General features: G+C 43.0%; 1 protein-coding gene across 1 annotated transcript; it reads right to left on the bottom strand.

Moving 5' to 3' along the window:
- Nucleotides 1–8,174: 8,174 nt before the first annotated feature.
- Nucleotides 8,175–16,588, bottom strand: rac3a (Rac family small GTPase 3a). Its single transcript, XM_041957825.1, has 6 exons — nucleotides 16,458–16,588; nucleotides 14,704–14,775; nucleotides 14,476–14,593; nucleotides 11,616–11,678; nucleotides 11,360–11,519; nucleotides 8,175–10,359 (listed from the first exon to the last, which is right to left on the bottom strand). Exons 1-6 carry the CDS (start codon nucleotides 16,490–16,492, stop codon nucleotides 10,229–10,231), a joined length of 579 nt encoding a protein of 192 aa, XP_041813759.1. The 5' UTR covers nucleotides 16,493–16,588; the 3' UTR covers nucleotides 8,175–10,228.

Raw genomic sequence — 16,588 nt, 5'->3', positions numbered from 1 at the left:
ACCCCCCCTAGTGCCAGTTCACACTGCTCCTACACAATCCAAACAGCACCGCCACGTTCAACTGACCCAGAGATGCTCCAGGTAGTGGCCAGTACCGATGCTACCATTTAACTATTGCTAATGCTACTGCTAACCGCTAGGAAGAACAGAAGAAGACAATACAGTTCCGATGCTACCATTTAGCTAATGTTATGTGCTAACCGCTACCTGCTAAGAGGAACAGAAGAAGACAATAACGCTAGATTCACCTATACTGTTAATGTTAATTGCTAGCTACCAATACTAACTGCTAAGATACTATCATACTCTCACCGCTTTAGCTATTGTTAGCTGCTACAATGCTACCACAGGCCTAGATGCCACATGTAACTGCCGATTGCCACACTACCATCATCTACCCCTGCCTCTCACCAACTGCACCAAGAAAAAAGCGGGGTGGGAATACAAACCCTGGTTCGGGTAGGGGATAGAAAATAAAGAGGTAGAGTCAAAAGATGAAAGTAGGGATTGGATACAGACCCTTGTTCGGGTAGGGGGTGGAAAATTTAGAAGGTGCTGAAGGTGGAGGCCTAAACCACAGACTAGATTTAACAGCCTCTTCTAACATTTCCTTCAAGAAGCAGCAAACCCTACCATTTCCTTCAAAAAGCAAACAGAGCAGGAAAACAAACCCTAACATTTCCTTCAAGAAGCAGACAAAACAGGAAAACAACCAAAAAGATCAAAAAACAAGCCAACTCTGTGTCTTACCACGCAAACTCACCTGAACAGGCCGCATGGTCCCCAAGAGAGACTCTAGCTGGCCACACCCCCCACCTTATCTAAACTTCCTGGTTCTCTTCCTATTGGCAGAGCGAGAAGATGGGGCGGGGAAAGCAGAGCAGAGGAGAGGTGTCTTGTTCAGACTTTAACCTCTTCTCTTGCCGGGTTAGGCATGCATGTCCTCTGCCTGCCCCCCCACTGTCCCTATTTCACCCCCCAACTACTATTATTTCTCCTGATCCATATCCACTGACTAGACCTAGCAGCCTCATCTGACATCTCCCTCACTGTCTTTCTTAAATTTTGCCCATGCACTCCCAGCTCCCTCAACAGTGAAACAGCTGACCCTGCAACAAAACCTCTACACCCCACTTCAACCGGACAGACCCTGGTCTTCCATCCCCTCTGCTCAGATTCTGTCTTTAAATCTGCATACTTAGTCTTCTTCCTTTCATAAGCTGCCTCCACTGAATTTTCCCAAGGGACTGTTAACTCAATAAAATACACAGTCTTTTTACTCATGGACCATAAGACAATGTCTGGCCTCAGATTACTATAAACTATTTCCTGGGGCACAACTAGCTGTCCTCCCAAGTCGACCTGCATTTGCCAATCATCAGCCCCTACCAGGCAGCCACCTCCCTGCTTTCTCCCTGACTTAGCAGCTTTATTTTTCTCCCCCTCTCGAACAAACTGCACATCTAACCTCTCCTTTCTAGAACTTCCAGAATTCACCTGCTTCCTTCTCTCCTCAATGCCTGCGGCTAAGCTTCTCAGCACCTGATTATGCCGCCATGTATACCGGCCTTGTGATAAGCTAATTCTACAACCTGACAAAATGTGCTTTAAACTTGCTGTACCTGAGCAGAGTGGGCACGATTGATCGCCCTGTACCCAGAGACTTAGGTTCTGCGGGGTTGGCAACACATCGTATGTCGCCCCTATCAGAAATTTAATACGGCCTTCCTCCATATTCCACAGGTCCCTCCAACTAAGTTTCCTCTTCTCAACACCTTCCCAATTCAACCATTGTCCCTGTTTGGCTTGACCAACTGCTTTTGCCCCTCTTAACAACTCCTCCTGCCTACGCACCTGTTCCACTACAAGCTTTCTTTTCTCCTTTAGACCTGCTTTATTCCACACTGGTTTGCCTGGGCCAAGCCCCAAGCCTCCCCGGCCAAATTGAACATTTCCTACTATTTCTGCATGCCTAAGAGCTGCCTCTGCCTCCTGCACTGCTGCCCTTGGGTTCCATTTCCTCCCCCCAGAAGGATTCGGAACCACATTGCTAACTAACATGTCCTTACTCCCAGATAATAAAAGTTCTGTCCTAACCTTAGTGCATTTAAACTCCTCTGTTAGACTGGATACTGGCAGCTGAAGCATTCCTTTCCCATACAAAGCTACATTGCTTAAGCACCTGGGAGCACCCAACCATTTTCTAATATAAGAGCTAACTAGCCTTTCCATTCTCTCTGCTACAGATAATGGGACTTCATATACTGACATTGGCCACATTAACCTAGGATACAAGCCAAACTGCAAGCACCACAACCTCAGTTTTCCTGGGAGCCCTGATTTATCTATTCTCTCCAGCCCTTCTGCAACATCCTTTCTAAATTGCACAACCTGTTCAACATCATTCAGGTCCACATTGTACCACCGTCCTAGACTCTTAACTGCTTTCTCCCTAATTGTTGGGATTTCCTCACCATCTATAGCAAACTTTCTATCACTTACTTTCCCTCTGTATATTGAAATACTCCTTGACTTACTAGGCTTAATCTTCATACTAGCCCACTTGAGATTCTGATTGACTTTATCTAACAACCTCCTTGTACATGGCACTGTTGAAGTTAGCAGTGTCATATCATCCATATAAGCCCTAATTGGTGGAAGACGCATTCCATTCTGCCGTCTCTCTCCACCTACGACCCACTTGGAAGCCCTAATAATTACCTCCATAGCCATTGTGAAAGCTAGCGGGGACACTGTACATCCTGCCATAATACCAACCTCCAATCTTTGCCAGCCTGTTGTGAGCTCTGCGATACTTGCACACAGTCTGATGTCTTGGAAATATGCTTTCACCAAGTTAACAACTATCTCCGGCACTTTAAAGTAGTCAAAGGAACTCCAAATAAGGTTATGTGGCACTGACCCAAACGCATTAGCCAGATCTAAAAATACAACATTCAAGTCTCTTTTCTCCCTCTTAGCTGTCTGAATCTGATGCCAAATCATGCTAGTATGCTCTAAGCATCCCGCAAATCCTGGTATCCCTGCTTTTTGCACTGTCGTATCTATCATACCATTCCTTTCTAAGTATTTAGCCAGCCTCTGTGCTACGATACTAAAGAAAATCTTTCCCTCAACATTTAGGAGAGAAATCATCCGAAATTGGCTAAGGTCCGATGACTCCTTCTCCTTAGGGATGAAGACACCTCCTGCCCTGCGCCATGCTCTTGGAATACTTTGTTTCTCCCAAACTATTCTCAGGTATCTCCATAGTGTCCTTAAGATGCCAGGTGCACTCTTATAGACACGGTAGGGGACTCCATTAGGCCCTGGGGCCGAAGAAGCCTTTGCACGCCTAACCACCTCCACCACTTCTCTCCACCTAGGTGGGCTCACATCCATCTCCTGCTCCACTTCCCCTAATGGTGGCATGTCAGGTGGTATTTTATTGAGTTAACAGTCCCTTGGGAAAATTCAGTGGAGGCAGCTTATGAAAGGAAGAAGACTAAGTATGCAGATTTAAAGACAGAATCTGAGCAGAGGGGATGGAAGACCAGGGTCTGTCCGGTTGAAGTGGGGTGTAGAGGTTTTGTTGCAGGGTCAGCTGTTTCACTGTTGAGGGAGCTGGGAGTGCATGGGCAAAATTTAAGAAAGACAGTGAGGGAGATGTCAGATGAGGCTGCTAGGTCTAGTCAGTGGATATGGATCAGGAGAAATAATAGTAGTTGGGGGGTGAAATAGGGACAGTGAGGGAGGGGGGAGGGGGCAGAGGACATGCATGCCTAACCCGGCAAGAGAAGAGGTTAAAGTCTGAACAAGACACCTCTCCTCTGCTCTGCTTTCCCCGCCCCATCTTCTCGCGCTGCCAATAGGAAGAGAACCAGGAAGTTTAGATAAGGTGGGGGTGTGGCCAGCTAGAGTCTCTCTTTGGGACCATGCGGCCTGTTCAGGTGAGTTTGCGTGGTAAGATACAGAGTTGGCTTGTTTTTTGATCTTTTTGGTTGTTTTCCTGTTTTGTTTGCTTCTTGAAGGAAATGTTAGGGTTTGTTTTCCTGCTCTGTTTGCTTTTTGAAGGAAATGGTAGGGTTTGCTGCTTCTTGAAGGAAATGTTAGAAGAGGCTGTTAAATCTAGTCTGTGGTTTAGGCCTCCACCTTCAGCACCCTCTAAATTTTCCACCCCCTACCTGAACAAGGGTCTGTATCCAATCCCTACTTTCATCTTTTGACTCTACCTCTTTATTTTCCATCCCCTACCCGAACCAGGGTTTGTATTCCCACCCCGCTTTTTTCTTGGTGCAGTTGGTGAGAGGCAGGGGTAGATGATGGTAGTGTGGCAATCAGCAGTTACATGTGGCATCTAGGCCTGTGGTAGCATTGTAGCAGCTAACAATAGCTAAAGCGGTGAGAGTACGATAGTATCTTAGCAGTTAGTATTGGTAGCTAGCAATTAACATTAACAGTATAGGTGAATCTAGCTTTATTGTCTTCTTCTGTTCCTCTTAGCAGGTAGCGGTTAGCACGTAACATTAGCTAAATGGTAGCATCGGAACTGTATTGTCTTCTTCTGTTCTTCCTAGCGGTTAGCATTAGCATTAGCAAATTAGTTAAATGGTAGCATCGGTACTGGCCACTACCTGGAGCATCTCTGGGTCAGTTGAACGTGGCGGTGCTGTTTGGATTGTGTAGGAGCAGTGTGAACTGGCACTAGGGGGGGTGACTCTGGGACGCCGGAGTTCACTGCCTAACCTCCTGGAGGTGTAGTGGGACTAAGTAGGCGAAACACTGTTGAAGGGAGGTTTCCACCTGATGACCCCCAGAGACGCGTTAGGAATCACTGCTCTTTGGCAGGTATAGAGGCAGATTAGAGCTCCAAGGTTCTTCACTGAGAATGAATCCTCTTTTTGAGCACAAGTATCTTGTGTTTAAATTAACAGTGTCGTCCGCAAACTTCACGACTGTGTTGGTGGGGTGGATGGCAGCACAGTCAGTGTACCATGAGGACGACAAGCCAGGCAACTAAGCAGAAGATTCCCACATTATTACAATTTATATGTGACGCACTTCACTACAAATACTGTACAACACAAGCTAGGCTCATCAGTCCCAGGTTCTTAAAACATCATAAGACCTGTTCACGAGGTTCGTACAGTCCTTCCCTGAAATGTTCAGGAGCTGGATGGGATCAACATTCATGGACATCTGCTTTAGATTCTACTGTTGAAGGTTTCACAAACATTGCAACACCCATTTGTCTCTCGTCTGCCTGTGACCACCAGCTTGGTGAGGGATCCCTTCCTGGTAGTCCTCTTTTTCCTTCGAGGAATGACGGAGCTTTCCCTGTCATGGCAGCCTGTATGTTTGCAGAGGGTAAAACAACAAAGTTGTGAGGTACAGCATAAGACAGAAGCATTACTACAGGATGTAACTGACCCTTCACATTACATTAATGAACAATAATTACATCCCAGACTCTGCTCATCATGAAGAGCCTCAGCTTGGCCTCCTGCAGATGAACATGCAACAAATCTGATGCTCTGATGAGGACCCTGGCCTCATTGGGATCTTCCCAGACCTTCACCTCAGATTTGAGGGACAGAGATTATTATTTTTCCTATTCACAACCACTATGCACAATACAGATCAACCCTTTCTGAAAATATCAGACGGCCCACCACTTCACACAAACACCTACACAACTAGAATTATATGTAGGCCTACAAATAGTGGAAACACCTGCATGAAGTGTTTTGTGTACTTTTGCATGAAGAGCTTTTCATGGTATCCCACATTAAAATCACATTCAGCTACAACATCTGTAACAAATTATTGCCCAAAGAAAATTACACTTCATAACATATTGATGCCTATCCACTGCATTTGTCCAAGGGCCACAATTTGTCTGTAGGGGCCCGACTAAAAAATTGAAAAAATCATTTATTTTTAACAAAAAATATTTATTTTATTGTTATTGTTTAATAATTACAAAATTAACTACTTTCTTACAAAATTAATGGGTTTTTCTTAGTCAAACTTTGTTATATTTTGTGACTATCTGTTACTGTAAACTATGAATTATGCACAGTAGAAATACACACTCTGCAGTGACAGTACAGACATACGTAGACAGCACACTGCAGATACACTACAGAGTCATTCATCACTGAATGAGGTGGAGATGATAAATGATAAAGGAGCAACAGATGTGCTGGAGCCTGGTGAATGAATGAAACTATCCACAGTAACATTTCTCAGGAGGTGATTCATGAATATTTCAGTGCTTTTTACATTAAAGGGACATGTGGGTGTTTAGGGAATTTTACTATTTCTTCTGCTTAGCCAGATCAAAATACATGCTGCTTTTCTTATGCCTGTGTGTGGTTTGAACTGGTTTAAACTAGTCATATGTGTATGTGGGTGTGTATTTGTTTTTGCAGGGAAGGCGAGGAGTCAGAGTATTTTGAAATCTGCATCACTTGGCCTTTCTGAATGATGACCACCATAGCCACAACAAGCTAAATACCAGATATTTTCCTTGACAGTGCCCTAAACACTCTGATGTAGTTAATTGGCAAATAAATTACATAAACTGGAGTTATGCAACAATGCCACATTAAAGCCATGGATACAGTGGCTTGAAAACTATTCATACCCCTTGAACTTTTCCACATTTTATCACGTTCCGACCACAAACATAAACAAATTTTTATGCCATTTTATGTGAAAGACCAACACAAAGCGGCACACAGTTGTGAAGTAGAAGGAAAATTCTACATGATTTTCAATTCTTTTTTTTACAAATACAAAACTGAAAAGTGTGGTGCCTCTCCCTGCAATCACAGCTGCAAGTCCTTTGGGGTTTGTCTCTACCAGCTCTGCACATCTAGAGACTGAAATGTTTGCCCATTCTTCTTTGCAAAACAGCTCAACCTCTGCCCCATTCTCAAGTCTTTTGCAGATTCCAACAGGTTTTCTTCCAAGGTTGCCCTGTATTTGACTCCATCCATCTTCCCATCAACTCTGACCATCTTCCCCGTCCCTGCTGAAGAAAAGCACCCCCACAACATGATACTGCCCCCACCATGTTTGACAGTGGGGATGGTGTGTTCAGAGTGATGTGCAGTGGTAGTTTTCCGCCACACATAACATTTTGCATTTAGGCCAAAAAGTTTGACTTTGGTCTCATCTGACCAGAGCACCTTCTTCACCATGTTTGCTGTGTCCCCCACATGGCTTCTGGCAATCTGCAAACAAGACTTCTTATGGCTTTCTTTCAACAATGACTTTCTTCTTGCCACTCTTCCATAAAGGGTGGAAATGTGTAGTGCACGACTAATTGTTGTCCTGTGGACAGATTCCCCCACCTGAGCTGTGGATCTCTGCAGCTCCTCCAGAGTTACCATGGGCCTCTCTGCTGCATCTCTGATCACTGCTCTCTTTGTTCGGCATGTAAGTTTATGGACGGCCATGTCTTGGTAGGTGTTCAGTTGTGCCATACTCTTTCCATTTCTGGATGATGGATTGAACAGTTCTCTGTGAGATGTTCAAAGCTTGGGAAATCTTTTTGTAACCTAACCGTGCTTTAAACTTCTTCACAACTTTATCCCTGACCTGTCTGGTGTGTACCTTGGACTTCATGATGCTGTTTGCTGACCATCGTCCTCTTAACAAACCCAGAGGCCATCATAGAACAACTGTATTTATAGATTAGATTAGAATTTATTGACCTCACAATGGAGAAATTGACAGGGTGGAGTTTAAAGAGGCTTTTGCCCTGCAGTAGGGGATTTGGATGTTTATAATCTATATGTACTAAGGTTAGATTACACACAGGTGGACTCTATTTATTCAATAGGTCAATGTGTGATCATTCAGAAATCATCAGGCAACTTCTGGCAAGTTGCACTCAGAGAAAAGGGGGCTGAATACTTTTGCATGCCACACTTTTCAGTTTTTTATTTTTGAAAATTTTTGAACATCATGTAGAATTTTCCTTCCGCTTCACAATTGTGTGCCACTTTGTGTTGGACTTTCACATAAAATGCCAATAAAATATATTTATGATGTGGTTCAGAACGTGACAAAATGTGGAAAAGTTCAAGGGGTATGAATACTTTTTCAAGCCACTGTATGTGCATGCACACACACACAAAATAAGAAAGGGCAGATTCTTTTAGTCCATTCAGACATATTTAATGCGTTTGTATGTACACTTTTGGCAGCATTGTCACAGGCACTCAAAGCAAATCATCCCCTTTAGGTGTTAAATGCATCTTTGTTGTTATTGATTAAAACATTTTAAGAAAATACAGAATCATTATAATTAACAATTAAATACAAAATCCCAAACACTTAATTCGTCACTTTTTTGCTGCCCCTGTCTCATTTGCTCAAATGTAATCACATAAAATTAAACTGCATAAATCACTAAAACAACTATTCAGTCATTCACTATGTAAGTGCATGTGGGTGCCCTGTCGGGACCTTTCAAGGGGGCCTTGTCTGGGTCCTGTTTTTCACATCTGGCATAACAGTTCCACAAAAAACAGTTCACTAATGACACATTATTAACATTTCTCACTAGATAAGCAGGAAGCAGCTTCTGCCTTTGAGGAAAGAGTGTGTCTTCTGTGCTTGTAATGTACAAACTGGTGCCATTCTGGTAATCTATCTTTTAAAAGAATAATGTGTTTAAAAGAATAAAAGAATAATAGCTTAGAAACTGAGTCTGCTAACGTCACAAATGACCAGCACCCAAAATGAAGTCTACAGTCAAAGCTAACATTACTGCAAAGCATGGAAAATATATTGTGATATTGTGGTTTTACCTGCTTAATGTTAGCTAACGTTAGCTTGCTAACGTAAATGAATTGCTAACACAGCAAAATACTGTCTTGAGTGGTTAATGTCAATCAGCCCTGGGAGTGATCTGGCTGGTAAATTGGCTAGCATAATGCTTGCAAATGATTTTATCAACTAAGATTACGAAGCAACTAACACCACATGAGCATAGCTAAATTAGTTTGCTGGCTAACCTTAGCTTCCTCGCTAGCATTACTGCAAAAACATTATCATATATGTTGTATAACTAACGACTGCTTTCTACCAGCTATGAGCGATGCAAGGCATGGACGGCCAACTAGCTAAGTGACTAGCTGTAACTGACTGGCTAACTGCAACCTAAGTCAAGGTTAGCCAGTTAGCCGTAACCGCTACACAGCTTTTTTTAACATTAGTTGATTGAGCAATTTGAAAAGGCAAGCTGAGCTATGGAGACAATGTACAAATAAAATACAGGAACATCAAACTGTACGTTATTATTTGATTGTATTTTTTTCCAGGATTCAGTCCATTTCAGCGCTTAGTCTCGTGTGTGCGACAACACTTTTTTGGCTAATTCTCAGGATGATGTTTGCAATCTTAAATGCGAGCACAAACAACCAGATGTAAAATGTAGTTCACTGAATGGCCGATGTCATTAATAACAAAGATTTCCTGAAAGTTACACATATTATGTTTGAGTCAAATCTAAAAGGAAAGAAATCTCAGAGTCATTATGTATCAAATTTGACAATAAACTCTAAACATATGAGGGACCTTCAGACCTTCATCACCTCACAATCAGGATCTGGCTCCGCAGCTGCTTTGACAGTGCTTAACTAACAGGGTGCTCATCACATGCATTTTCAGGTTACCACTTATTCAAACTGTGCATTAAAAATAAAACAAATAAGACATTACAAAATAAAGTCATCTCCACAAAATCCACATATATTAGCCTGCATTAGAAAAAATATTAGGTGTGCAAAAGGGGAATACATTTAGTCTGTTTCCTTGTTTTGTATGAAATTTATGTTTTAATTACAGGTTTCAAGGTTGAACTGGAGAGTGCAAAGTGTTTTTGTATATTCACCTGAAAATGAATTAAGTCCTTTATTTATCTTTTCTATTTATATGTATGAGACAGGCCATTACAAGTTTATAGCACCGTTTTAAGGCTTACACCACACAGAATTAATCTTTGCACTCTGAAAGTAGGCTTGTATATACCATCTTTAACCCACCAGCTGAAATCCTCAGCCTGCTTTTAACCAGTTAAGATAAACTCCTTATGTACAAGCAGTAGATTGCTGTTTTGTTTCAGAGCAGTCCCGACTTGGCAGCATCCCATCCGTGTGTGACTGACCACAGTAATCACATCCCGGTGGCTTCACCTTCTGTCCCCTCCCCGTCAGAACACGTTGCACTTCTTGCCTGCTTTTTTGACAGGCGGCGGGCAAAGGACGGCTCGGATGGCCTCGTCAAAGACCGTCTTCAGCCCTCGCTGCGTCAGCGCAGAGCACTCCAGGTACTTGACAGCACCTGCCGGAGTGACAGCCAAGGACACGGGACATGGAACAACAAGCAAAACCATGCATGTTTTATCTCCTTGCAGTTATTACTTTCCATTCTCTCCATTCAAGCGTGGATGAGGCAATCCGTCACAGTGAGAGATTCATCAGTTCATTGTTCATGTTAGTTATGAGGGCTTTGGTTTTGAAAATGTATTGAGCGTACTAACGTGGAAAGTGTTGAGTTAAGACACAAACTGACAGGAACTAAACCCTCGGCTTTACCACTGTTTGGTGAGGGAAAGCATGAACCTCCTTGCAGAGTTAAAAGCAGTCACTCTTTGCCACCTGTATTAACCTGCGGCCACACAACTTCTCTAAAATGTTTAGAATCGTTGTGCCCTCACATGCCTCAGGATTTCTCTGCCGTTTATACACAGCTTTTTTGATGTATGCCACATTCACAATACATATGCATTACATACATTTTCATATAAAAGACAGTTTTCAATTACATTTCATTCTGGGCTATTTGGCTGCCCACAGTCAGCACAAGTCCCAAAGAATCCGAGAACACTTATGGTCGTTTTGCCTGAACTTGGCTGGATGTGGACTGTGGCTGACGAAGTTTCACAAGTCCACAAGAACACAAATAAAGACCAAAACACAGACTGAGTGAGGCCAAATTCCTTCACTCACATGGCCAACCATTCTCAAATGTCTGCAGTCTCATTTGGAAACGGAAAAGAAATGAACCACTGACTGCCTGGGCAGAAGCTAATCAATCTAAAATGCACATTATTTTCGTAAAAAGGCTGAAATTAATGTAAAGATAAACCAGATTTGATGTTCATGTTTTAAAACATCCAGAATTACTTGTATGGTCCTGTGAGTGAAAGCTGACAGTGGATTACATTTAGAGTGTGTGTATCATGCATGTATAATAACAAACACTGTGTATTCAGCATTACCTGTCTTTAGCAGACACTCACTCACTCACTCACACACACACACACACAGTCTGTACCTACCAATCTCCCTGGCCATGGCCAGGCCCTGTGGATAGGTAATGGGAGAGAGCTTTTTGTCTCTTAGCCGTTCAATGGCGTCCTTGTCGTCGCGCAGGTCCAGCTTGGTGCCCACCAGGATGATGGGTGTGTTCGGGCAGTGGTGACGAACCTCTGGATACCACTGCAAAGAATGACGCAGGGGTCAGAGTCTCATGGCGAGCAAAGATGCAGTCCAAAACGTACTAATAATGAGCTGAGACTGAGCTGAGATCAGCACCTTGGCTCGGACGTTCTCAAAGGAGGCCGGGCTCACCAGAGAGAAGCATATCAGGAACACATCCTGCACAGGGAGGACAAAGAATCAAGCAGGAGGAACAATTCACAGTCAGGTTTAAAGAGTCGCACTATGACAACAACACAGTACATTTTGGACATTTTTCTGGTTAGCAACACGGCTACATCTTGTTCTACAGACTCAGGACCCGTATTTCAAAGTCCCATTCAGCTAAACAGAGAAGGGGATTTCAAAAAGAAATGTGAGCACAGCTTCTCTGAGCTTATGTACATTTAAACATTAATAACAGAATAAACAAAGTCAGAGTCTGACTATCATCTAACCCAGGAGGAGGGTCGTAAAGCCAGGTCAGAGCAACCATTCAGATTGATCACCAGCATGGGTTTCAACTGTGTCACCATGCCAGCCAGAGAGGGGCACAATGGAAACGGACCATTCACCAGGAATGATCTGGCTGTCCTGTGAAAGCAGCCTTATTGACATGCCGAGCAGGTAGAGACGCAGTCACTGGCAGACGGCCTGGTAAGAGCTGCTGGTAGGGAGTCCTTCTAAACATCAGACTCAGCTTAAAACAGTCACCCCCCATTAACTCCTGGTTTTTATCCAATTCCTGTAAGAATTAGCACTAAAATGCCCATGTAAGGCAACCCCAAAGTAAACTGGCAGCTGTTCTTGAACCATTTGGAGTACATGCCTGGTTTTTGGTCGCTTTTCAAATGTTACACCCTGATGATTTATCATCAGCTGTCAGAATCACTAAGTGTTGTATCACACAGGGATTTCTGCCTGAATAGATTTTTGGAAACAAATGTCTGTAGATGATTAATATCTGGCATTACTAGCTGGGGGATGCACTGGGACTACAGCATGAAGTCTCTAGTCCAGGCATGTCCAAACTATTCCATAAAGGGCCGTGTGGCTGCAGGTTTTCATTCCAACCAAGGAGGAGCACACCAGGCCAACCAATCAACATCAAGGGATCCCTTAATTATCAGCTGAAAAGGGAGATCAGCTGATTAAATGAGTCCAGCCTGGTGTGTTCCTCCTTGGTTGGAACTAAAACCTGCAGCCACACGGCCCTTTATTGAATAGTTTGGACATGGCTGCTCTAGTCCAAGTTCAATAAAAACTGCTCACAATACCACAGAAAATTAATATTTTCTGTATGTTTTCTACAGTATGCCGAGACGTTCTCAAGCAAAAAGCCCATTCCCTGTAATTATCTAGATAATTATCTATATTTCTATTCAGGCAACTGTATTTAGGCCAGCTATATTTGTATTTTGAGTATCCATACTTATATTTAGGCCATATATCTTTATATTGTGGCCATTCATGTATATATATTTCTACATCTATCATTTCAAACCCTGTGTAATATCCGGGTTTGCAATGAATTCCTTGATTTGGCTGTAAATGAGCCACTGAGGGAGCATATTCTCATTGGTTATACAAAGCGGCAGATGGGTAGATGTGCAGACAGAGAGACAGACAGGGGCTGTATTCAGAACCACCAACTACACAACTGACAAAGTATGCAGTGTGTAGTACATACGGCATGCTGCTTTTCATAGCAGTGCGCAGTATGAAACTGTTAAATTCATTTATTTTGCAGTATGTGAGGTCAGGCTTTGGACATTTGAAGTAAACAATAACACGGCTAATGGCAAACCACCACAACTGCGCAGCATCCCATTATGCTCTAAAAAAACTGATATATGTTGATTTATAAACCTGAAAGATGGGTAACACGTATCTGACAGTTGCAAGGAGCCAGATTCACCAGCGTTTTGTTGCATTACTTCACCGCAAATGCAACGCAAGCTTTGGAGCTCGTCCTCCTGGTGTTTCTGTTTGTCTGGAAGCGTAATGGTATCCTTGTTGGGTCTAATGAATCGGTCTCACTGCACATCAGTGCAACATCTGGGTATTTTGGGCATGCTGCAGAGTTTGCTTTTGTTTGCAAACTGCACACTACATGCTACATTTTGGCCAAATCAGAATGTACTGCTAATACAGCAGGCGGTTTCAAACACAGCCAGAGAAAGACAGACAGGTACTACCATGCAGGAAGATGAAGGAGAGGACAGTGAGGGAGGCCACACGATGTATGGGCACATTTGACTTTTCACATTCATCCACTGAAAATGGCAAAAAATCTGATTTCAAGGGATGGACATCACAACTCTGGAAGCTGATCCTGGTCCACGATTCAGCTGAGACAAGAGTGATGTGAAAATTTGAAGCCTCCAGTGCCCAAACACAGAGAGCTGACTTTTCAGTGAAGTAGGAGACATCTTGTGTCCAACAGTCAAACTTTGGACATCAGACATAATTTATAATCCAGAGTATTTTATATCTTTAAACATGTATGGAGGGGATCTGTCACTGACAGTGTTTCACAAAGTTTATAATGTTTCCCCAAACTCAACAACTCTGTGATTTTTGTATGGGAGTATTGGGCTGATTTGCATGCTACAAATAAAGCTAGTTTCTCTAATTAAATAACACAATTACACCATTACCGAATTTAAAATGGACTCAATACTAAAAGGGTACTTATCACAGTAGCACTTTACTATTTGGTGGAAACAATTTAGTAACTTTTTAATAAGGAAATAAGAAACTGTGACTAATTACACAGCTAAATACTGAAACAAAGCCATCTTATCCAGTATCATGATTCAATCAGATATTAGTATGCATATGATGCTTTAATGATATAAGAACATATACTTGTATTAAGGTTTGTATTATTTATTTGAACTTTTAAATATCAAAAATAGTTCTATAATAACCACCAACATAGAAGTGTGTGTGTGTGAGTGTGAGCGAGTGTTACCGTCTGAGGGTAAGACAGGGGGCGGAGCCTATCATAGTCCTCCTGCCCTGCTGTATCCCAGAGGCCCAGGTTGACTGGTTTCCCATCCACCATCACATTTGCTGAGTAGTTGTCAAAGCTTAGAGAGATACAGACAGTGTAATCCTGCATGTGGTCTTGCTTTCTTACTCCTAAATGCAAATGATACACTTCCATTATATTAGGCGGAGGCATTAGCTCAGTACTCACACGGTGGGGATGTACTCTCCTGGGAAGGCATTTGTGGTGTAGCTGATGAGCAGACATGTCTTACCCACCGCACTGGAGAAAGCAGAGAATAATAACCCATACATAATCACTAGAGCTTAATTAGAAATGCTGCAACAGTTATCCATTGATTTAGTACAATTGATTGCAGAGCAGTATACAGGGAATGGACACAGCAAAGCATCAAGCAGATGGAAGTCAAAAAATGAAATACTATTAAAAGCTACTTACTTTAATTATTATTATTATTGGCATTATTGTTATTATTATCATTATTATTATCATTACGTGAATATTGGCTTTAATTTGAAATCCAGTTAAACTGTGCGATGCACAGGTGATGCTACTGGCATCGTCTTACGATCCATCAAACACTGCTGGCAAAGTTGGTGGGTGGGAGGCCGGTGAGGGACTAAGCCCGGGTCCCTGTTTGTGACAGAAAAGTGTGATAAAACTGAGGTAAAGGATTCAATACTAACTGTGATCATTAAGGGCTTGTGTCATTTTTTACAAGCAAAGAAATGAATATGATTATGTCTTCATCACTTTTTTTAAATTAAGGACAAAATGATCCCTTTTGTTGACGTGCTTTTCATCATTGGAAAGGACTTCCTGTTTTTGTTTGTCCACTCCATATATCTAGCAGCACACACAGGGGCCCGGAGGATGGAGGACAGAGAAAAGGAAGACTGCATTCTGTTGATAATGACAGGCTAAACTTTGGGATCTGCAGATAAAGCGAGACGAGTTCATCTCTGCAGAGCCTTTCAGACACAGAGCAAATTCAAAATGCTGCACACACGGAATCAATATCATGAAAATGACATTTACAAGATAATGAGACAGAAAACTGATGAATGCTTAATACCAGTTATTGTTCCGAAAAAAATTCACTTTTCCTGTCTGTCATAACGAAGTCCATCAGTGCTGTGTGAGACGAGTGCTGGGGCATAACAAAGCGTAGCTTTCAGAGACTGACAACATCTGGTTTAAATGAATCAATGAAGTTGTTCTGTTGTGTACTTTAATGTGGAACAATGCATTTAATCCGTTTATAACACTGAATTAAAGTACACAACAGAACAGTCTGCAGGTAGAACAGCCTGAGCTGACAGTGTTTCACTTTCAGATCAGCACATTCTGTTGCTGATGTGGAATCCTGAATGCAGGATGTCTCATGTAATGGAGTATTTTAACAGTAGTGTTAGGCTGTTTGTAAGTGACTGGAATACTTCTTCCACTACTTCAGCCTGCAGATGTTTGAGACAGACACACGGCGGTCCCTGGCTGGACTGAGTATCTGCTGAAGCATCGCGGTGTGCTGTGCAGGTGTGACAACATTACATCATTAGAGAAGAGCACAACCCCAGCAGCGTTCACCTCTATCCGCGCACAGCGCGCACGCACGCGCACACACACACACACACACACCACACAGGTGATCAATACAGCTGGAGGTTTGAAAAAACACGAAATAAAATCAGTTGAAAACCTCACGTGCTCCTGAGTGCCGGTGCCCCCCACCGCCCACCTGCCCTTTATTTCCTCATCATCACCAGTCCACATCACATTTCACACCCATCAGGGCTGATGGAGGCCCCGCTGCCTGCAGTGAAAGTCGGCTCATCACCCCCCCGCACACCCGGCCCTGCCCCTCCTGCAACAACTGCCCCCTCAGCCGCGAATTCCCTGAAGAAAACATTCCCTCTAACACAAAACACCGAGTCAACTCTCACCCATCACCCACGACCACGCATTTGATGGCCTGCATTGAGAGAAGAGCGCTGCTGTCCGCGGGTGGAGTTCACAGGGTGTGTAACGGCGCGCCTCCACCTGCTCTCCTCGCTGTCTGCAGCCGTAGTAAGAA

Source organism: Chelmon rostratus, chromosome 17 (genome assembly GCF_017976325.1).
Source record: "Chelmon rostratus isolate fCheRos1 chromosome 17, fCheRos1.pri, whole genome shotgun sequence".
Classification (NCBI taxonomy): Eukaryota; Metazoa; Chordata; class Actinopteri; order Chaetodontiformes; family Chaetodontidae; genus Chelmon; species Chelmon rostratus.
The sequence above is the reverse complement of the archived record's forward strand: the minus strand, read 5'-3'. Positions and strand labels throughout refer to the sequence as shown.

What these genes read in the sequence shown, in the direction of transcription:
- rac3a (XM_041957825.1), bottom strand. Translation starts at nt 16,492, where the DNA reads ATGCAGGCCATCAAATGCGTGGTCGTGGGTGATGG. An exon ending in TGCGTGGTCGTGGGTGATGG is followed by an intron (nt 14,776 to 16,457) that starts GTGAGAGTTGAC and finishes TGCTTTCTCCAG; the next exon opens with TGCGGTGGGTAAGACATGTC. An exon ending in GGAGAGTACATCCCCACCGT is followed by an intron (nt 14,594 to 14,703) that starts GTGAGTACTGAG and finishes TATCTCTCTAAG; the next exon opens with CTTTGACAACTACTCAGCAA.